The sequence below is a fragment of the Cyprinodon tularosa genome, unplaced genomic scaffold (genome assembly GCF_016077235.1).
Source record: "Cyprinodon tularosa strain WSP-4 unplaced genomic scaffold, ASM1607723v1 ctg607, whole genome shotgun sequence".
NCBI classification, from domain to species: Eukaryota; Metazoa; Chordata; class Actinopteri; order Cyprinodontiformes; family Cyprinodontidae; genus Cyprinodon; species Cyprinodon tularosa.
Window position 1 is genome coordinate 522,018 of NW_024039349.1, and position 17,487 is coordinate 539,504.

At 38.9% G+C, this 17,487-nt stretch overlaps 1 protein-coding gene across 4 annotated transcripts in view; it reads left to right on the plus strand.

Moving 5' to 3' along the window:
- Nucleotides 1-11,575, plus strand: part of grk4 (G protein-coupled receptor kinase 4) — a 77,470-nt gene extending 65,895 nt beyond the window's left edge. For 2 of the 4 annotated variants that reach the window (XM_038307282.1, XM_038307283.1), the window contains exons 11-16: nt 105-194; nt 289-497; nt 5,486-5,623; nt 7,571-7,708; nt 7,865-7,996; nt 10,441-11,575. In XM_038307282.1, the coding sequence (XP_038163210.1) occupies nt 105-194; nt 289-497; nt 5,486-5,623; nt 7,571-7,708; nt 7,865-7,996; nt 10,441-10,497 (764 nt within the window). In that variant the 3' untranslated portion in view covers nt 10,498-11,575. Of the gene's footprint in view, nt 1-104; nt 195-288; nt 498-5,485; nt 5,651-6,900; nt 6,997-7,570; nt 7,709-7,864; nt 8,043-10,440 lie in introns of those variants that run through there. The other 2 variants (XM_038307284.1, XM_038307285.1) reach the window with 2 other exon arrangements.
- The last annotated feature ends 5,912 nt before the right edge of the window (nt 11,576-17,487 follow it).

Genomic DNA, 17,487 nt, shown 5'->3' on the forward strand with positions numbered 1-17,487 from the left:
ACCTGAGCGCGTGCATGTTTCTGCAGAAATTATGATCCGTTTCTGTTGAATTCCTGCCATTGAAATGATTCACATGGGATAATGGCTTTATTGCTTTTGCTCAGGGCACATTCGGATCTCCGATTTGGGCCTTGCTGTTCAAATCCCTGAGGGGGAGACGATACGAGGGAGAGTGGGCACAGTTGGATACATGGGTAAGATCACCTCCTTTCATCTCTTCTCTCCTTTTTTTTAGACATTCTGTGAATCACACCTTGAAATAATCTTTACTGCCGGTCCACTCTTTAGCTCCTGAGGTGATCCAGAACGAGAGCTACAACTTCAGCCCGGACTGGTGGGGACTAGGCTGTCTGATTTTTGAGATGATCCAGGGCCAGTCGCCCTTCCGGAGACGCAAGGAGCGGGTCAAGCGGGAGGAGGTGGACAGACGAGTGCGCGAGGACCAGGAGGAGTACTCGGATAAGTTCTCGGAGCAGGCGAAGGACATCTGCAGGCAGGTGAGGATGAAGAAACTGAAAGGTTGTGAGAATAGGACAGAAGTAAGGCACCGGTAGCAACCAGAGAGCTAAAAAAAACTGAATGATCTCAAGAGGGGGGGAGAGCTGACATATCAACTTTATGAATATTTGCTTTGCAAAAATCCCTTTTTTCTTTTAGGAGAAATGAAGTGGTGCTAAAGTTTGCATAAATTACTGACCAAACTCTATTATAAAAAAAAAAAATCACTTTAACAGTCAGAGACAAAGGGCTGTTTACTGTTGCTATTTTTTTCTTTGACTTTATATGGTTGTGTTATTTTACAATTTTTAAGAGGGAGCCATTCAGCCTGTGTTTCTATGAGCGGTGGGGCTAATGGGACATTTTTTAACATAGTGGAACATTTTGACCCATGGTTCAGCATTTTTAAAGTCTCCCCAGTGAGAGAAGTTAGACAGGCAGAGGGGAGAAAGGTCTCTAACAAGAAATGGGTAGAAGATAAGTATGGAAAAGGAGAGGGAGGGGTACCAGACGCCACAGGGATGGTGACTTCTGCACTCAGAGATAGAGGAGTCAGCTGAGGAGGCTAGAGCAGTGCTCCCCAACCATAGATATCCATAATAAAGGCTAGATGTCTCATCCGCGCTGCTGGCCAATGGGGGTCGACGTCCGCACGTGGCGGCCATCTTGCCACAGGCAGCTCGCTCATTCGTAACATTGTGTTTTAAAGGCGCATGTACTTAAATAACCATAACTTCCTCAATTGTTTAACGATTCTCAAACTGTTTGGTTTGTTAAACAAAAGTCAGACATGTAGATATGACACTGCACACTTATGAATAATTATAACCATGGAATTTCATACGAAAAGAACATTGAATAGAACATACAGGTGCAATAAATATACACATGCACAAGGTATTTATGTTAAATCAATATATGCTATTAAAACTCAGTGTACTGAATGGCAACATGATATATATATATATATATATATATATATATATATATATATATATATATATATATATATATATATATATATATATATATATATAAATACTTTTATTTTGGGTGTGATTAATTATTTCACAGTCCTAATTTATTTATATTTACATACATACTTTATAATATGAATATTATTGTTATAATAAAATATGAAATGCTGACAAAAAAGGCTTATTGTGTGGCAACCTGTTGGTGTAGAAGCATAATCCAGGTTTCAAATTAAAGGTAACACAGTTTCATGTAGACTATTTGGATTATATATCAGGGGTAATTACACAAAAGTTCCTATTTTTAAACCATTATAAAAGTGACATTTATTTGCAATTAAAATTGGTACAATAGTCCCCTTCACAAGTATATATAGATGTAGCATGTTGAAATCCCCACCTACACTACTGTGATGGTATACACATGGAAGACAGAGATTTAAAAAATAACCCAAAAAACATAGCTTGGCTAATGCCCTTCCAAAAGGAAGGTTTTATTGAGCTTCTGTATAATGTACAAGAGACCGTTGTCCACAAGTCCATCAAAGCGGACAGGAAGGTAGCTGTGGTCATGTACTAGTGCAGGAATGTCAGCAAACAGGGATGGAAGATCTTCTTCTCCTGCTTACACATTATATAACCTGCAGAAACAAAAACAAAAGTGACCAACAACAATGCACGGTGTATAAGATTGGTATATCAATATGTGATTAAATTTCAATGATACACATGCCCTTTGATGATGAGCTGGAAAGTTGAAAATGTTTGGCACAACGCCATCTCTAAGTTGTCCAAATGAAACTAATAAAAACTTATAAAAGCTTTGAGTCAACAACAATTATGTAATACTATTATGTCATAGCAAAAGTCTGGCATATTCCTTTGAATAAACCCAGCAAATTCATTACATAATGTAAGATGTGTTGACAAACCAAATCGATTGGAAATCATGTTAATTCTGCCTCTTCCACTGATGTAAAGCTGCTGGTTAATGTTAGCAGCTAGCTAAACTGTAACTTTAGCTGCTAACTTACTAACGTTAAGTCTCACTTCGCAGCTTCTTGTTATTAGCCAGCTAACGTTAGGCTAATAATGAAAATACAACAACACTCAGATTATTGTTATTAGCCAACTAATAACTACAACCACATCCACAAAGATTGTAATTTACACCAAAGATTAATTGTCATACAATCGTTATTGGTGTCAGTAAAACCTATATAATGACTAATAGTCTCAGCCTTGATAACTTGCGCAAGTAGCCGTGATTCACAACTATGCTGCGCGATTAAGTCATTTTTCGACAAGAAAATCTGCAATTTCGACATGTTCAAGCATCAAGAAAAATAGCCACGTTCATAATGTTTGTAAGAAACCAAACTGTTTGTAAATCCGTCAAAAATTCAGTGAGGTAAGAGTATTTGAGTTCGTGCTGATCACTCACCTTACATTAGGTACCACAGAGCACACCAGAAAGCCTGCCTGAGGCAAGATGGCCGCCGGTGATGACGTTTGAGACTCCGCCGTAAGACATCTAGCCTTTATTATAGATATCTATGTCCCCAACCAGGAGTAATCGTACCCCTAGTGGTCCACGCATGCATTCCAAGGGGTACATGAAATAATTTTATTTCAGGTGTCTTAATGAAAACAGAGTAAAACTAATAAACTCAGTCTGACTATAATGCATGTTCTTTATTTTATTCCCAATTCATCAAGTTTAAATGTTAGTACTCAGGGGAGCTCCAGTTTTATAAACATGTTTATGATCGGATTTTATTTTGTATTCATTTTGATTCCTCATTAACTTCCAGGCAACATATTTATTTATTTTTTTTATTTGACATGGAAAGTATAAAATTATAAAATAAAATAAAAAAGTATTAATTTCTGACAGGGGAATTTTATACATTTTTATAAAAAACATAAAATAGGATAAAAGACAAAAAATTTGATTAAGAAATAAAAATAAAAAAAACTCCGTCCTTGAAGATTCAGTAAACTGTCGAATAGTCAAAAATACCTTCTTTATCTCTCAGTTCTGCTTCTCACAGAGTCAGTGTGAAAATTGTCCTTATTTCAGTTATTGTACATTCTACTTTAGGACAATCATCAATACTTTTGACTGAGAGGGGAACTCTTGGTACAAAAAAAAATCAAAAAGGTACACACAGTAGTGGAGTACCTTAAAAAGAAGGGGATGGGTTTTTTATTAGTATAAATAGCAAATTGAAACAGCTGAAATAATCAAAATCTGAAAAAACTGCTTGCAAATTCAAATACTTAGCCTGAAAATGAAATAGGCCTGTGTAAAATCTAATAATTTTACTCTCCTTTACAATATTCCTTTAGAGCAGGGGTGTCAAAGTGGTTCCAGAAAGGGCCATGTGGCTGCAGGTTTTCATTCCAACCAAGCAATAGCACACCAGCCTCCAGTCATCTCATCAACTAAGTTTAGTATTAACCTGATGAATTGACGATTGACTGGAGGCTGGTGTGCTATTGCTTGGTTGGTAAGAAAACCTGCAGCCACACGGCCCTTTCTGGAACCAGTTTGACACCTGTGATTTAGAGTATTTATTTTATAAAATAGACCGTTTTTTTAGAACAGGTCTGCGGAACTATATTGACCGTTGATCGGATGACGGGTATTCTGCAAGTCACATAGGGACCTTTATGACCACTGGCCAGATATTAACATCACATTTGACAGATTTAGCAGAATTAAAATAATAATCTTAACACGTGTCTTAAATTGCTTAATTAAAATGCACTTTTAAAACCTTTGATTCTCTCCTCCGGGTTTTATCTGTTGTGCCCAGAATTAAGCGCGCATCGCCCTAAACTCGCGCCCATTGATGAGATGGATTGAAATATGAATAAAAAGGGAAATTTTAAACATATTCTTAATGTTGTATTGAGACACGTTTCAGTCGATGTGCTTCAGTCGGTGTGCGATGAATAAATTCTCTGCTCAGTGGATGCCAATTCCCCATTTTCCTATCAACACCATTCTAGATAATTTTTGACACTTTATTTATTGAACTTAGAACCTGCTGAAGATTCCCTCCCCTCCTTATTTTCACATTCCCTCAAACCTGTTCAGAACACCGTCACCTGCTCCACTGGTTGCGCCACTGAGGTTGAAAATGAATCGCGTGTGCCCTCTGGGCCACCGTACCTTTGTCAGGCTACTCGTAAGCAAACAGCCTGCCAGATGTTAAAAGGGCAATATTATTGCCATTACTGTTAATATATAGTAGAAATGTACACATTCAGTAATAAAATGTCACAGGGGATGGTATGGGGGGATGGTGTTTAAGAAGGGGGATGATTTATGTATTTATTTTATTATTTTTGTTTTTTGTTTTTATGGCACTAGTGGGTTGTTTTTTTCAACAGTAGGCTGGTATGGGAGAGAGGGAGAGACATGTGAGAAAGGACCAAGGGTACATGGGTCGTGTGTGCTAACCGCTGCGCCGCCTGCACGCCCAGGGCGATGATTTTAACGATTTTAACGATAAGTACTGGGTACACAAGTCAAAAAAAGGTTGGGAAACACTGGGCTAGACGAATCTGCTCTTAAACTTGGTGTTGTTTGGCCAGTAGACCTAAAGATGGAAATAATCTGATATTATTCTGGTGAATTCTTGATTAATTAGATGACAAGCTGGGCTTTATCAATATAAACTTGGGATTGATTAGAACTAATAAACTAAATCAATAATGAAACTGTTGGATTGGCACCTTAGAGCGTGGCCTTGTGTTATCTGCACTACAAAAGGGAATGCACCCATAATATGTCACTTTCTGTGTTTTAATTTTTATCTTCGACGAAAGAAAAACACTTTCTAACATTTTCCTTATTACCCCCCCCCCCCCCCGCCCCCCCCAAAAAAGAAAAAAACAACAGGAAGCCGGGCAATATCTCATTTGCCCCACCCTCCCTAAGATCTTTTGAAGGTTCAGTTATTTGAATCTTTTTTTTCTTTCTTCCTCCTGCTGGGTTTCAGCTCCTGGTCAAGGACCCCAAGGAGCGGCTGGGTTGTCGGGGTTGTGGGGCCACGGAGGTCAAGCAGCACCCCATCTTCAGAAGCATCAACTTCAAACGGCTGGAGGCCAACATGCTGGACCCTCCCTTCATACCAGATGTAAGAGCGATGGACGCACACATGACATACACTATATTGCCAAAAGTATTTGCTCACCTGCCTTGACTCACATATGAGCTTAAGTGACATCCCGTTCCTAATCCATAGGGTTCAATATGACGTCGGTCCACCCTTTGCAGCTAGAACAGCTTCAACTCTTCTGGGAAGGCTGTCCACAAGGTTTAGGAGTGTGTTTATGTGAATTTTTGACCATTCTTCCAGAAGCGCATTTGTGAGGTCGCACACTGATGTTGGACGAGAAGGCCTGGCTCTCAGTCTCCGCTCTAATTCATCCCAAAGGTGTTCTATCGGGTTGAGGTCAGGACTCTGTGCAGGCCAGTCAAGTTCATCCACACCAGACTCTGTCATCCATGTCTTTATGGACCTTGCTTTGTGCACTGGTGCACAGTCATGTTGGAAGAGGAAGGGGCCAGCTCCAAACTGTTCCCACAAAGTTGGGAGCATGGAATTGTCCAAAATGTCTTGGTATGCTGAAGCATTCAGAGTTCCTTTCACTGGAACTAAGGGGCCAAGCCCAGCTCCTGAAAAACAACCCCACACCATAATCCCCCCTCCAACAAACTTTACACTTGGCACAATGCAGTCAGACAAGTACCGTTCTCCTGGCAACCGCCAAACCCAGACCCATCCATCAGATTGCCAGATGGAGAAGCGCGATTCGTCACTCCAGAGAACGCGTCTCCACTGCTCTAGAGTCCAGTGGCGGCGTGCTTTACACCACCGCATCCGACGCTTTGCATTGCACTTGGTGATGTATGGCTTGGATGCAGCTGCTCGACCATGGAAACCCATTCCATGAAGCTCTCTGCGCACTGTTCTTGAGCTAATCTGAAGGCCACATGAAGTTTGGAGGTCTGTAGTGATTGACTCTGCAGAAAGTTGGCGACCTCTTCGCACTATGCGCGTCAGCATCCGCTGACCCCGCTCCGTCAGTTTACGTGGCCTACCACTTCGTGGCTGAGTTGCTGTCGTTCCCAAACACTTCCATTTTCTTATAATACAGCTGACAGTTGACTGTGGAATATTTAGGAGCGAGGAAATTTCACGACTGGATTTGTTGCACAGGTGGCATCCTATCACAGTTCCACGCTGGAATTCACTGAGCTCCTGAGAGCGACCCATTCTTTCACAAATGTTTGTAAAAACAGTCTGCATGCCTAGGTGCTTGAATTTATACACCTGTGGCCATGGAAGTGATTGGAACACCTGATTCCAATAATTTGGATGGGTGAGCAAATACTTTTGGCAATATAGTGTATGAGGCGCAGTCCCTATGCAGGAAATGCCATTGTCAGGAGGAAATGAGTTTATCATGGCAGACCGTGGCTGTGGTGTAATTTTAGTTTAACAGCTCGGTTTATATGAAATCCTCAGTAATCAGAGCAGTAGAGCTTTTTTGTTGTTGTTGAAATCTAGAATGTTGCTCTCTTTTTGATATGGATGGATCAAAACATTGTGTGCAGTGGCTTTGATTGGAAAAATGTTGCCTCTGTCAACTGATAAAAGCATGTTTCAATTTAAAGGCTTGCCACAGATTCTGAATTGGATTTAGGTCTGAACTTTAACTAGGCCATTCCAATAAATGGGTGTGATCTGCTTCATCCAGGGTATTTTCTCCTGTCTCTGCTGAAGAGCATCCCCACAGCATAATGCTGCCACCACTACGTTCTTAATGGAGGTCGGCATAACTAGTTGATATTTAGGTTGTTGCTGGTAGTTTTCCATCACACACAACTTTAGATTTTTGTCTCATCTAGCAAGGACAGCTCCCCAAACGTTTGCTGTCTCACATAGCTTGTGGTAAACAGATATCTTATGGTTTAGCTTTTACTTGTTACTTAAATGATCAAAAGATTTTAAAGATTGTGTAGTTCCTGGTCTCTTATGTCCTTTTCTCCTCCTGATGTCTCTCTGTCTCCCTCTCAGCCTCGAGCCGTCTACTGTAAAGACGTTCTGGACATCGAGCAGTTCTCTACTGTCAAAGGAGTGAACCTTGACCCTACCGACGATGACTTCTACTCTAAGTTTGTCACAGGCAGTGTCTCCATCCCGTGGCAGAACGAGGTACTGCACACTAAAGTGACGTCATTATCCAAGTTCCCCAGTAATGACCTCACACAGGAATGTCTGGTAGCTGCAGAACACCGAGTAATACCCGGAGTGGGGAAGTAAAGCCCATCTTTACAGATATGTTGAGGAGTTTGTTATCTTTGCTTCCAGATGATTGAGATGGAGTGCTTCAAAGAAATCAACATCTATGAGACCGACGGGATGCTGTGCTCAGACCTGGACGTGAATCGGCCCAACCCTCCTCCGAAGCGGGGGTTCTTCTACCGCCTGTTCAGAAGAGAGGCAAGTGCTAGTGCTCCGGCAACTGTCCGAGGGGGTGGGGGCTAAGGTACTTCCTCTTTTCCTGCTTTCTGGCTTCCTTTTTTTCCCAATCCCACAGGCGTTGTCCAAACTCAGCATGTGAAAGGACATTGCTTCACATGGAATCTGAGGGGTTTGTTAATACATTCCTGTGAGTTTGTAAGAAAAAGGCTTAGTCACTTTTCTTAGTAATTGTCTCTGGGGTTTCTAGATGCTACTTTAGATGCTTTCTAGTATTTCTAGCTTTATCACTCTGCTGGGAACTAGACCAGTAGAATACATGTTTAGAATGATGACTCTTGTTTTTCAGTGATCAACTGCTGCCTTGCCAAGTAATCAAACCCTAATAACCTTTTCACATTGTGTCACATTGAAAGAAAAAACTTTAGTAAACTTTGCTCTTATTTTTTTCACTGTGAAATGAAAGGAAAATAACTATACTTTATAACTATACTTTTTCAGCCATCTTTACTCTGATATCCCTAAATAAAATGCAGCAAATCCAACTCCCTTCACCTAACTAGTAAACAGAGTTCAGATGTGTGTAACTTAACCTTATGAGCAGAGGTTCCCCAAATGTTCAGCTTCTGACCTGCAAACTCCTAAAGAAGTCAACTCTAGATCCAAACTATTAGTGTAAAAATATTTCTACAAAACCAATTAACATCAGGTGTAAAAATATTAGAGGCAAAACCACCAAAAGTAGTTGGTTTATCCTTTTATCAATGATAATTCTGTATTTTTTTTTTAAATATCAATGTGTTAAAGAACATTGGTCAACAAATGGCAACAAGGAGACGGAGGAACACAGCAGAAAGGTCAAGGTTGAAGTTATACAGAGGTTTAAAGATTACGGCACAATTGTAAACCTACCAATAGTCCAAACTGACAGGAAGAGCAAAAGACTAAGAGGTGGGACCCATGCAGATGTGGAAAAGGTTATGTGCCTACGATAGTATAGCAGAAACTAGATCTCGACGATGAACGGTGATGGCAGCTTCATTCTGTGGAGTTGTTGTTCTATAGCAAATGCTGTTGTGGGAGGATTACCTTCAAGCATTACACGGCCCATATTTATATATATGTTTATAGCCAGAGCTAAACTAGTCTAGAGCAAAGCATAAGGGTAAGAGTGACCCCATGTACACATTATGGATCGAACTTTGAGTTCTACCTTTACAGATGCTTTCCATCCTATTTGACTGAACTTGAGCCATATAGCTGAGAAGAAGACTGGGCTGAAATATCAGTCTGTAGATGGAAAAAGTAGACACACATTGTAGATTCATTTTTCAGTTTTTATTTGTAGAAACTTTGAAAACAATGTATTATTTCTTTTCCCTCCACAATCATCTAATTCCATGTTGGTCTGTCAATTCAGTTCAGTTTATTTTTATAGCACCAATTCACAACACGCTTCATCTCAAGGCACTTTACAACTCAACCAGATCATACAGGTCAGATTAGTTCAAAGTTTTCTATCTAAGGAAAAACCAGTTGATTGCATCGACTCATTTGAATGCAATCCTTCACACCAAGCATGCTCGTAGCAACAGTGGAGAGGAAAAACTCCCTTTTAACAGCAGAGCCAGGCTCAGTGTGAGCAGCCATCTGCTAAGGAAGACTGGGGTTGAAGGAGACAGAAGCAGACATACCCCCACCCCCATACAGGGGACCAGAACATCTCACCTGTTCAGCCAAGCCAACAATTCCCCCTTACAACCCCTCTTTCAGAGACATAGACCAGTATCGGGCATTACGGGCTATCAAAGAACCCAAATGACTGCCCATTCCTAAGGGACGGACCCATTGGTCCGGTTCAGTTTGCATGTTTTCTGAGCCAAAACAAGGCTTTGTTTTTGGTCCACTATATAAAGCCTTGAACTCAACGCTTTTTCTGATAATTGGAATTGAAAAAGATTGGGAAGCGAAATGTCTTCAAATTTGGAAACAAAGTCCAGTGTTTTTTTTTTGGTTGTTGTTTTTTTTTTTTTTTTGGGAAGCAGGCATATAGAAAGAAGCACATAAGATTATAAAAAAATGACAAAATGACAACATGACAAATGGGGACATTGTTTAAGGTGAATGAAGAATTTTGCTAAGAAAATACTTTTATTAAGTTTTGCCTTCTTTTCTAAACTAATGAATCATCTCTGACTCCCTTCCTCCTGTTTATTAACACCTAAGGGTTTGCCTTATGGTTTCCTCTCTGTTGTTCAAAATGTCAGTGCGAATTCTTTTTCTACATCCTTTTAAGCAACACTTTATCCTTTCTATAAAACAATCCCATTACTTGCTCTTTGTATGGAGTTTGGATGGAAACCTTGTTTCATAGGAAACTAGCAATCATCTCCCGTCCATGTTCGAGTTTGGTGATAAAACTGTTAGTCACGGTGCATGGTGGGCTTGTTTTTGGCTGTTCCCAGGTCTGTCTAAAGAGCGGTTACAGTGACGAAGAGACTGAAGAGCCCTCACGACTTTAAACCACTCCGTCCCCTTCGCCCACGCCCCTCTGCCGCAGAGCTTCACCACAACCTCCAACCGAGCGCGAGAATCTTAGGAACTCAGTGAATGTCAACCTGTATTTATGAGCTGTATTAAAAGTGTATTATAGCTAAAGAAAAAAAAAAGTATGACTTTAAAGATTTTGTACATTTGTACTTGAATTTATGTCTAGATGTATATTTTCACTAAAGGTTGTATTGTACAAAAAGCCATAAAAGTACCACTTGAATGCATACATTGCCTTTTTATTTTCTTTTGATTTTATGGATAATGTTCATTAGGTGTGTATTGTTTTTTTTTTTGTTTTTTTTCTGAAGAACAGAACCATTAGTCTTTTTATTTTTCACAATGTAGCATAAGGCCTTTTTTTAATGTACTGTGCTGTATGTTTGCCATTAACTTGGATTTCTTTTTAGCGCATTAGCTCCACTTTTTTAACTAAGCTAACTCTTAGCCGCTATGAATTGATCTCAATCTAAACCCAAGAATTAGAGTTGGAACGGAATCTAGTTTCTTTTTTATTTTTTCACCATTAAAGCCCCGATCCTTGATCTGTTTTGCAAAGAGCCGTGGGTCATTTGAAAACATGGGAACTAGATGGACATGTGCAGCACCGTGCCCGGGTGTCTCAGACTCAGCTTGTATTTACTGTATGTGTTTATGTCTGGAAATCTGCGCATCAATGAAACGCAGAGCAAACGCCTAATTCCACAAACTCTTAAAAATCATAGTTTTTGTGACTCACATGCCTTTTTAACAGGAATACACCTGCTAGTTACATATCTGTTACTTTGTTTTTTTCTCCACGCTGACATTTTTTTTGCCCCCTCCCCTTTTTATTTAAATTCTAACTTTTCTCATCCTTTTCTTTTCAAATGAATCAAAGTGGAAACACTTTTCATAGAAATCTTAGTAATTTGCTGCCCTTTAGTTTTGGAATACCAGAAAGCCTCCAAGTTTAATTTGTAAAAACCTTAAAGAAAACGTGTTTAGGTTTGCTGCTAGTTTCATTTATAGCTCAAAGAAAGATTTTGATTAAAAGTATTTTTGATTTTTTGACGTCTTTGATTCATACTGTAAGTCAGTGCTTTAAGTGTTAGTGAATAAGCCTTTTGCTCGTTGTTGATAGCACAATACTTTACATTTGCTGCATATCACTCAAGACTGTTTGTAACGAAGATATCATCATTTAAGTGAACTAATTCCAAGTTAAACAGTTCTTCCCTTATCATGTGCTTCTCAACCGAGGGATATAATAAGTGTTAAAATATTTTTCTCATTAAATCTACTTCTAATGGGGCTATATTAAAATTCACAATTATGATGCATGGATCGCATAGATAGTATTCTGAATCCAACTCTAAATTTTTTGCACTCTGATGGTCACTGATTTCTGAAGATGAATTCATGTTGAATCAGAAGCTTTGGCTCTCTGTCCTGCAGAGAACTGCAGCCTTCAGAATTTCTTTTTAGGTGCTTTTTCTGCATAGATTCTTTTTATGTTATATAAAGGCTCGCGGGGAAATATGCTGAAATATGGTCCTTGACCACAATTTCTCCCAATTCAACCATCTCAATTGTTGCATTTTTAAGGTGAGTGCTAATGTTAGTTCCATCTCATCAGACTCCTTTCTCCTGAAATTGCAGTTTAACTGCAAACTTTCTTCAGCAGTAGAGTCTGACAGAGAGCGTGTTGTCGAGTTTAGTACCTATTGTTTGAGTGGAAAATCTTCCTGATTATTCCAGGTTTATCAGAAGCTCTCAGCCAGGGATTCTTGTTTTTGGAAAACTTCAGATCTTTGTCAGAATTCTTGCAAAGAGAACCTGTTTTAGTGAAATATTGATCCCCCCTCTTCTGGAAATTGGGCCGACGCATTATTCATTGAAAGGTTTGAAAGTCTGGGTGTTTTGCAAAGCACTCATCGTGCTCTTTTATTTAAACCTTAATTAACCGTTTGTGCAAAACAGTCATGAAAAATCTAAACCACCTGATATTATTTTGCAGGATTTCTTTCTTCATTTTCTGATTTGATTGATATATGTTTAAATTATTTGACTTGCTACCAGACTCTAACAATGCGATTAACCCCATTAGAAATGGATTTACTAGATCAATAATTTGGACTTTATTCCTCCCCCTTCATTTGATCTCCCTCTCTTCAGAAAAACATCTGTTTTAATGCTGTGAATACCCTCACCTCAACATGATGGCTGCACGCATGTGTATATTTCACAGTTCTCTAATGCAGCTTTGCTCAACTTTGTGAATTAGACTTCATTAGCTCTACTTCTGTACAGCTCAGCAACTTTAAAGAGAAATTAGAATTCTTGTGAAAGCAGTCTGTATTCAGTCAGTGCAGTATGTCAAAATGATTTTTGATCTTGAACATCTCCAAAGTCCCATCCAGATTTCAAGGCATTTAGTCCCCAGTTTGATCAAGCAACGTGTCTCAAATATTTGTCTTTTTTCTTTCTTTTATATCTAAAAATCAGATATGAGCATCCTGTAGTTTTCTGCTTACTATTACCTGTATTTTTGTTTTGGTTTTCTTTTTTTTATATGCACATTTTGAAGCTTGTTTCATTTGTGTAGATTACAGATTTTAGCCTCCAAACAAATTTGTAAATTCTTTATTGCTAACGTGTAACTAAAGCTCCAAGGGGAAAAACGTCACTGCTTCCGTCACTCATGCCTGTTTTTGCTCCTAAGGCATTTCCTTCAGTCCATAAAGGTGTGAAGACGCTCCGCCCGATCCATTGCACTATACGATATGTTTTGACAATGACTTTTGGAAGTGTCTTTAATCGATGATACCAAAATCAACTCTCTCCAGATTAACATTTTTTTTTTTTTTAAACAAAAAAATGTTTTCCAGGATAAACCAACAGCCTTTATTAAATGTGCCAATTACCAAGTTAGTTTCCGATATCCTGCCTTCTTAGTTTGACCTCATTGACTTCCCAGCCACTGAAATATCTTCATTCACATATTGAAAAAAAAATCATTAAAAACTAACCTAAGTTAAACTGTTTTGAATGTCCGCACTAAGTGCATTGTAATGCCTGTTTTTAAAAAGAAGACATAAGTTTTATTACTCAAGCATGTAACAATTTGTATTACTTCAGGATCCTTACATATGTAAATGATGACACTCCTGTGCCAACAAATCTCGCTGGTTATCAGAGGACGACACTGTAAATGGTGGGGGTGACCGGCGCAGTTGGCCTGCTTTGGATAACAGATGTTCTGGGATTTTTCCCTACCTTTCCATCAGAGCGCTGATGTTTGTGTCAAAACTGGAACGGGACTCGCCGGCAAACGCCCAGAAAGTGGGGAAATCACTTGAATTAGTGTATAGGTAACATACCTGTACAAATACAGATCTGCTAAATTCTCTGTGGGGAAAAGAAACATGGGTTAATCTCTATATCTACAGTGAAAATAGGGTGAACAAATGTGTTTTTTTTGGGGGGTATTCAAACAGGGAGTTGATTTTTATCTTTTATTTTTCATGTTCATTCTGTACAGTCATGCCATTCAACCACTGCAGTCATTGTTAATTCTTGTACAAGTTGTATCACTGGTTGTTGTACCATACCTGACATTTGTAATTAAGAAATAATACACTGCCATTTGTATTAAAAAGAGGTGTCCTGACGTGTTTTTCTTTTGTTAATTTGTGTTTGGGAATGAAAGGCAGAGGAGGAAAAACATTTTCTTGAATGTTGCAGAGCCAACAGAAACTAAACATAAATTAAACCTGTTAGGTGGGTCACTTTAAGGTGTGCAAAAGGAATAGCAAATAAATGTTTGAGCTAAAGACACAAAGCAGCCCTCTGCAGCAATGGTGAAAACCAATAAACTAACAATTCCGGCGATTACATTGCTAAATATGACTGAAATTGCTCAAACTAGGTTGAAGTCCATATACCTCATTGCATAATTTGGAATTGATAGAAGCATTTCTCATTGATTTCTATTTCTTTCTACGTTGTAGATATAATGGAGAATATATCAAAGCAAATAGGCAAAAGTATGGAGAATTATGTAGAAAATAAAGAAGAAATTAGAAACCCAGCATATCTTTATCAATTCCAGATACCTGCCTTTGATTTGAGGACTACTTGAACAGCCCTGGTGTCCTTTCCTTAGCGGGTAGTCATCTAAAATAGGTTTACAACAATTATAGGTAGTTTGTCATAACATTCTTATTTATATGTACGTCATGTTATTTACACAAAATCTATCATATAAAAGATGGACCAGTCTGCACGTATGAAGAAGCTGAAATAATAGGTAATAAAAATAAAAACAGCAGATGGCAACAAAAGGCTTTCACTTTGCTCCTTGGTATGTGTGAATTGAAACATATATTTAAAGGTGTTACAGTAACAGATTTTAGGTTGGTCTCCAGGATGCAGCTTATAGATCTCTCTCCATTCTGTTATGGCAAAAGAGTGTCTGGGATCCCAATAACCATTAAAACATACCAACTGGTTACATACAGGTGCTGGTCATAAAATTAGAATATCATGAAAAAGTAGATTGATTTCAGTAATTCCATTTAAAAAGTGAAACTTGTATATTATATTCATACATTACATACAAACTCATATATTTCAGATGTTTATTTTGTTTAATTTTGATGATTACAAATGACAACAAATGAAAATCTCAAATTCATCATATCAGAAAATTAGAATATTACTGAAGACCAATAAAAACAAAGGATTTATAGAAATGTTGGCCAACTGAAAAGTATGAACATGAAAAGTATGAGCATGTACAGCACTCAGTATTTAGTTGGGCCTCCTTTGGCCTGTATTACTGCAGCAATGCGGCGTGGCATGGAGTCGATCAGTCTGTGGCACTGCTCAGGTGTTATGATAGCCCAGGTTGCTCTAATAGTGGCTTTTAGCTCTTCTGAATTGTTGGGTCTGGTGTATTGCATCTTCTTCTTCACAATACCCCATAGATTTTCTATGGGGTTAAGGTCAGGAGAGTTTGCTGGCCAATTAAGAACAGGGATACCATGGTCCTTCAACCAGGTACTGGTAGCTTTGGCACTGTGTGCAGGTGTCAAGTCCTGTTGGAAAATGAAATCTGCATCTCCAAAAAGTTGGTCAGCTGCAGGAAGCATGAAGTGCTCTAAAACTTCCTGGTATGTGGCTGCGTTGACCCTGGACCTCAGAAAACACAATGGACCAACACCAGCAGATGACATGGCACCCCAAACCATCACTGACTGTGGAAACTTTACACTGGACTTCAAGCAACGTGGATGAAGTGCCTCTCTTCTTTTCCTCCAGACTCTGGGACCTTGATTTCCAAAGGAAATGCAAAATTTACTTTCATCAGAGAACATGACTTTGGACCACTCACCAGCAGTCCAGTCCTGTTTCTCTTTAGCCCAGGCAAGACGCTTCTGACGCTGTCTGTGGTTCAAGAGTGGCTTGACACAAGGAATGCGACAGCAGAAACCCATGTCTTTCATACGTCTGTGTGTGGTGGTTCTTGAAGCACTCACTCCAGCTGCAGTCCACTCTTTGTGAATCTCCCCCACATTTTTGAATGGGTTTTGTTTCACAATCCTCTCCAGGGTGCGGTTATCTCTCTTGCTTGTACACTTTTTTCGACCACATCTTTTCCTTCCCTTCGCCTCTCTATTAATGTGCTTGGACACTGAGCTCTGTGAACAGCCAGCCTCTTTAGCGATGACCTTTTGTGTCTTGCCCTCCTTGTGCAAGGTGTCGATGGTCGTCTTTTGGACAACTGTCAAGTCAGCAGTCTTCCCCATGATTGTGTAGCCTATAGAACTAGACTGAAAGATCATTTAAAGGCTTTTGCAGGTGGTTTGAGTTAATTAGCTGATTAGAGTGTGGCACCAGGGGCCATCAATTTTGAACCTTTTCACAATATTCTAATTTTCTGATATGATGAATTTGAGATTTTCATTTGTTGTCATTTGTAATCATCAAAATTAAACAAAATAAACATCTGAAATATATGAGTTTGTATGTAATGTATGAATATAATATACAAGTTTCACTTTTTAAATGGAATTACTGAAATCAATCTACTTTTTCATGATATTCTAATTTTATGACCAGCACCTGTACTGGGTGGTAATGGAGTTGCTGTCTGCAATTAAGCCCGTTCATGATGACTTTGTGGGTGCTAACTAACTACAACGCTCCTGTACCAAAATGGAAACTTTCAAGCACAGCTGAAATTCACAGTTTTTTTATGAATAAAATGGGGTCAGAATAAAGGAAGTTAGCTTAAAAGTAATACGTTTGGATCAGTCAGGTGAATGTTTCAGACCCCAAAGCACCATATCAACAGATTGGCATGGAGGTGGTAGCATCATGTTGAGTCCCTGTTTCTTATGTATAGTAAAGAAACTTCAATTAAGATCAACAGCTAGACTATTCAAAATTCATCACCTGTTGTTAAAAGTCAGGTCTGTAGAGGAATTAACCCATTCAAATTTCCATAGTCATACCATTATAGTCTGCAAAATCACCACTGGTTTGGTTCCAACTTGATGAGAGATCTGTTTAAATGTAATTGACGGGCGTATCTAAGACTATAATTCTGAGCTTTGTATGCATTGAGAAAATAATAAAATTAAAACTCAACACTATTTCTACAATTCCTCAAGGGTTTTTTTTTTAGGATCTCAATTTTTTTGGTGTATGTAAACGTTTGAGTGCTTTAATTGCATTTCTTAGGAGTATCTCTATAGTGAAATATATTCACTTAAAAAAACTAATATGCGTGACTCAGAAAAATCACAGTTCTAGTTTTGCGAAACAACCCTCTGATTTTAACGGTCCCGTGACAGCAACAATAACAACATGAGGGAAAGCAGCTCAGTAGCTCATTGGCTCTCTAATCAATCATGTAAGGCATAGCCGTGTTCTGATTGGTCTACGACCATTAAGTCGCGCCCCTCCTTTGCAAG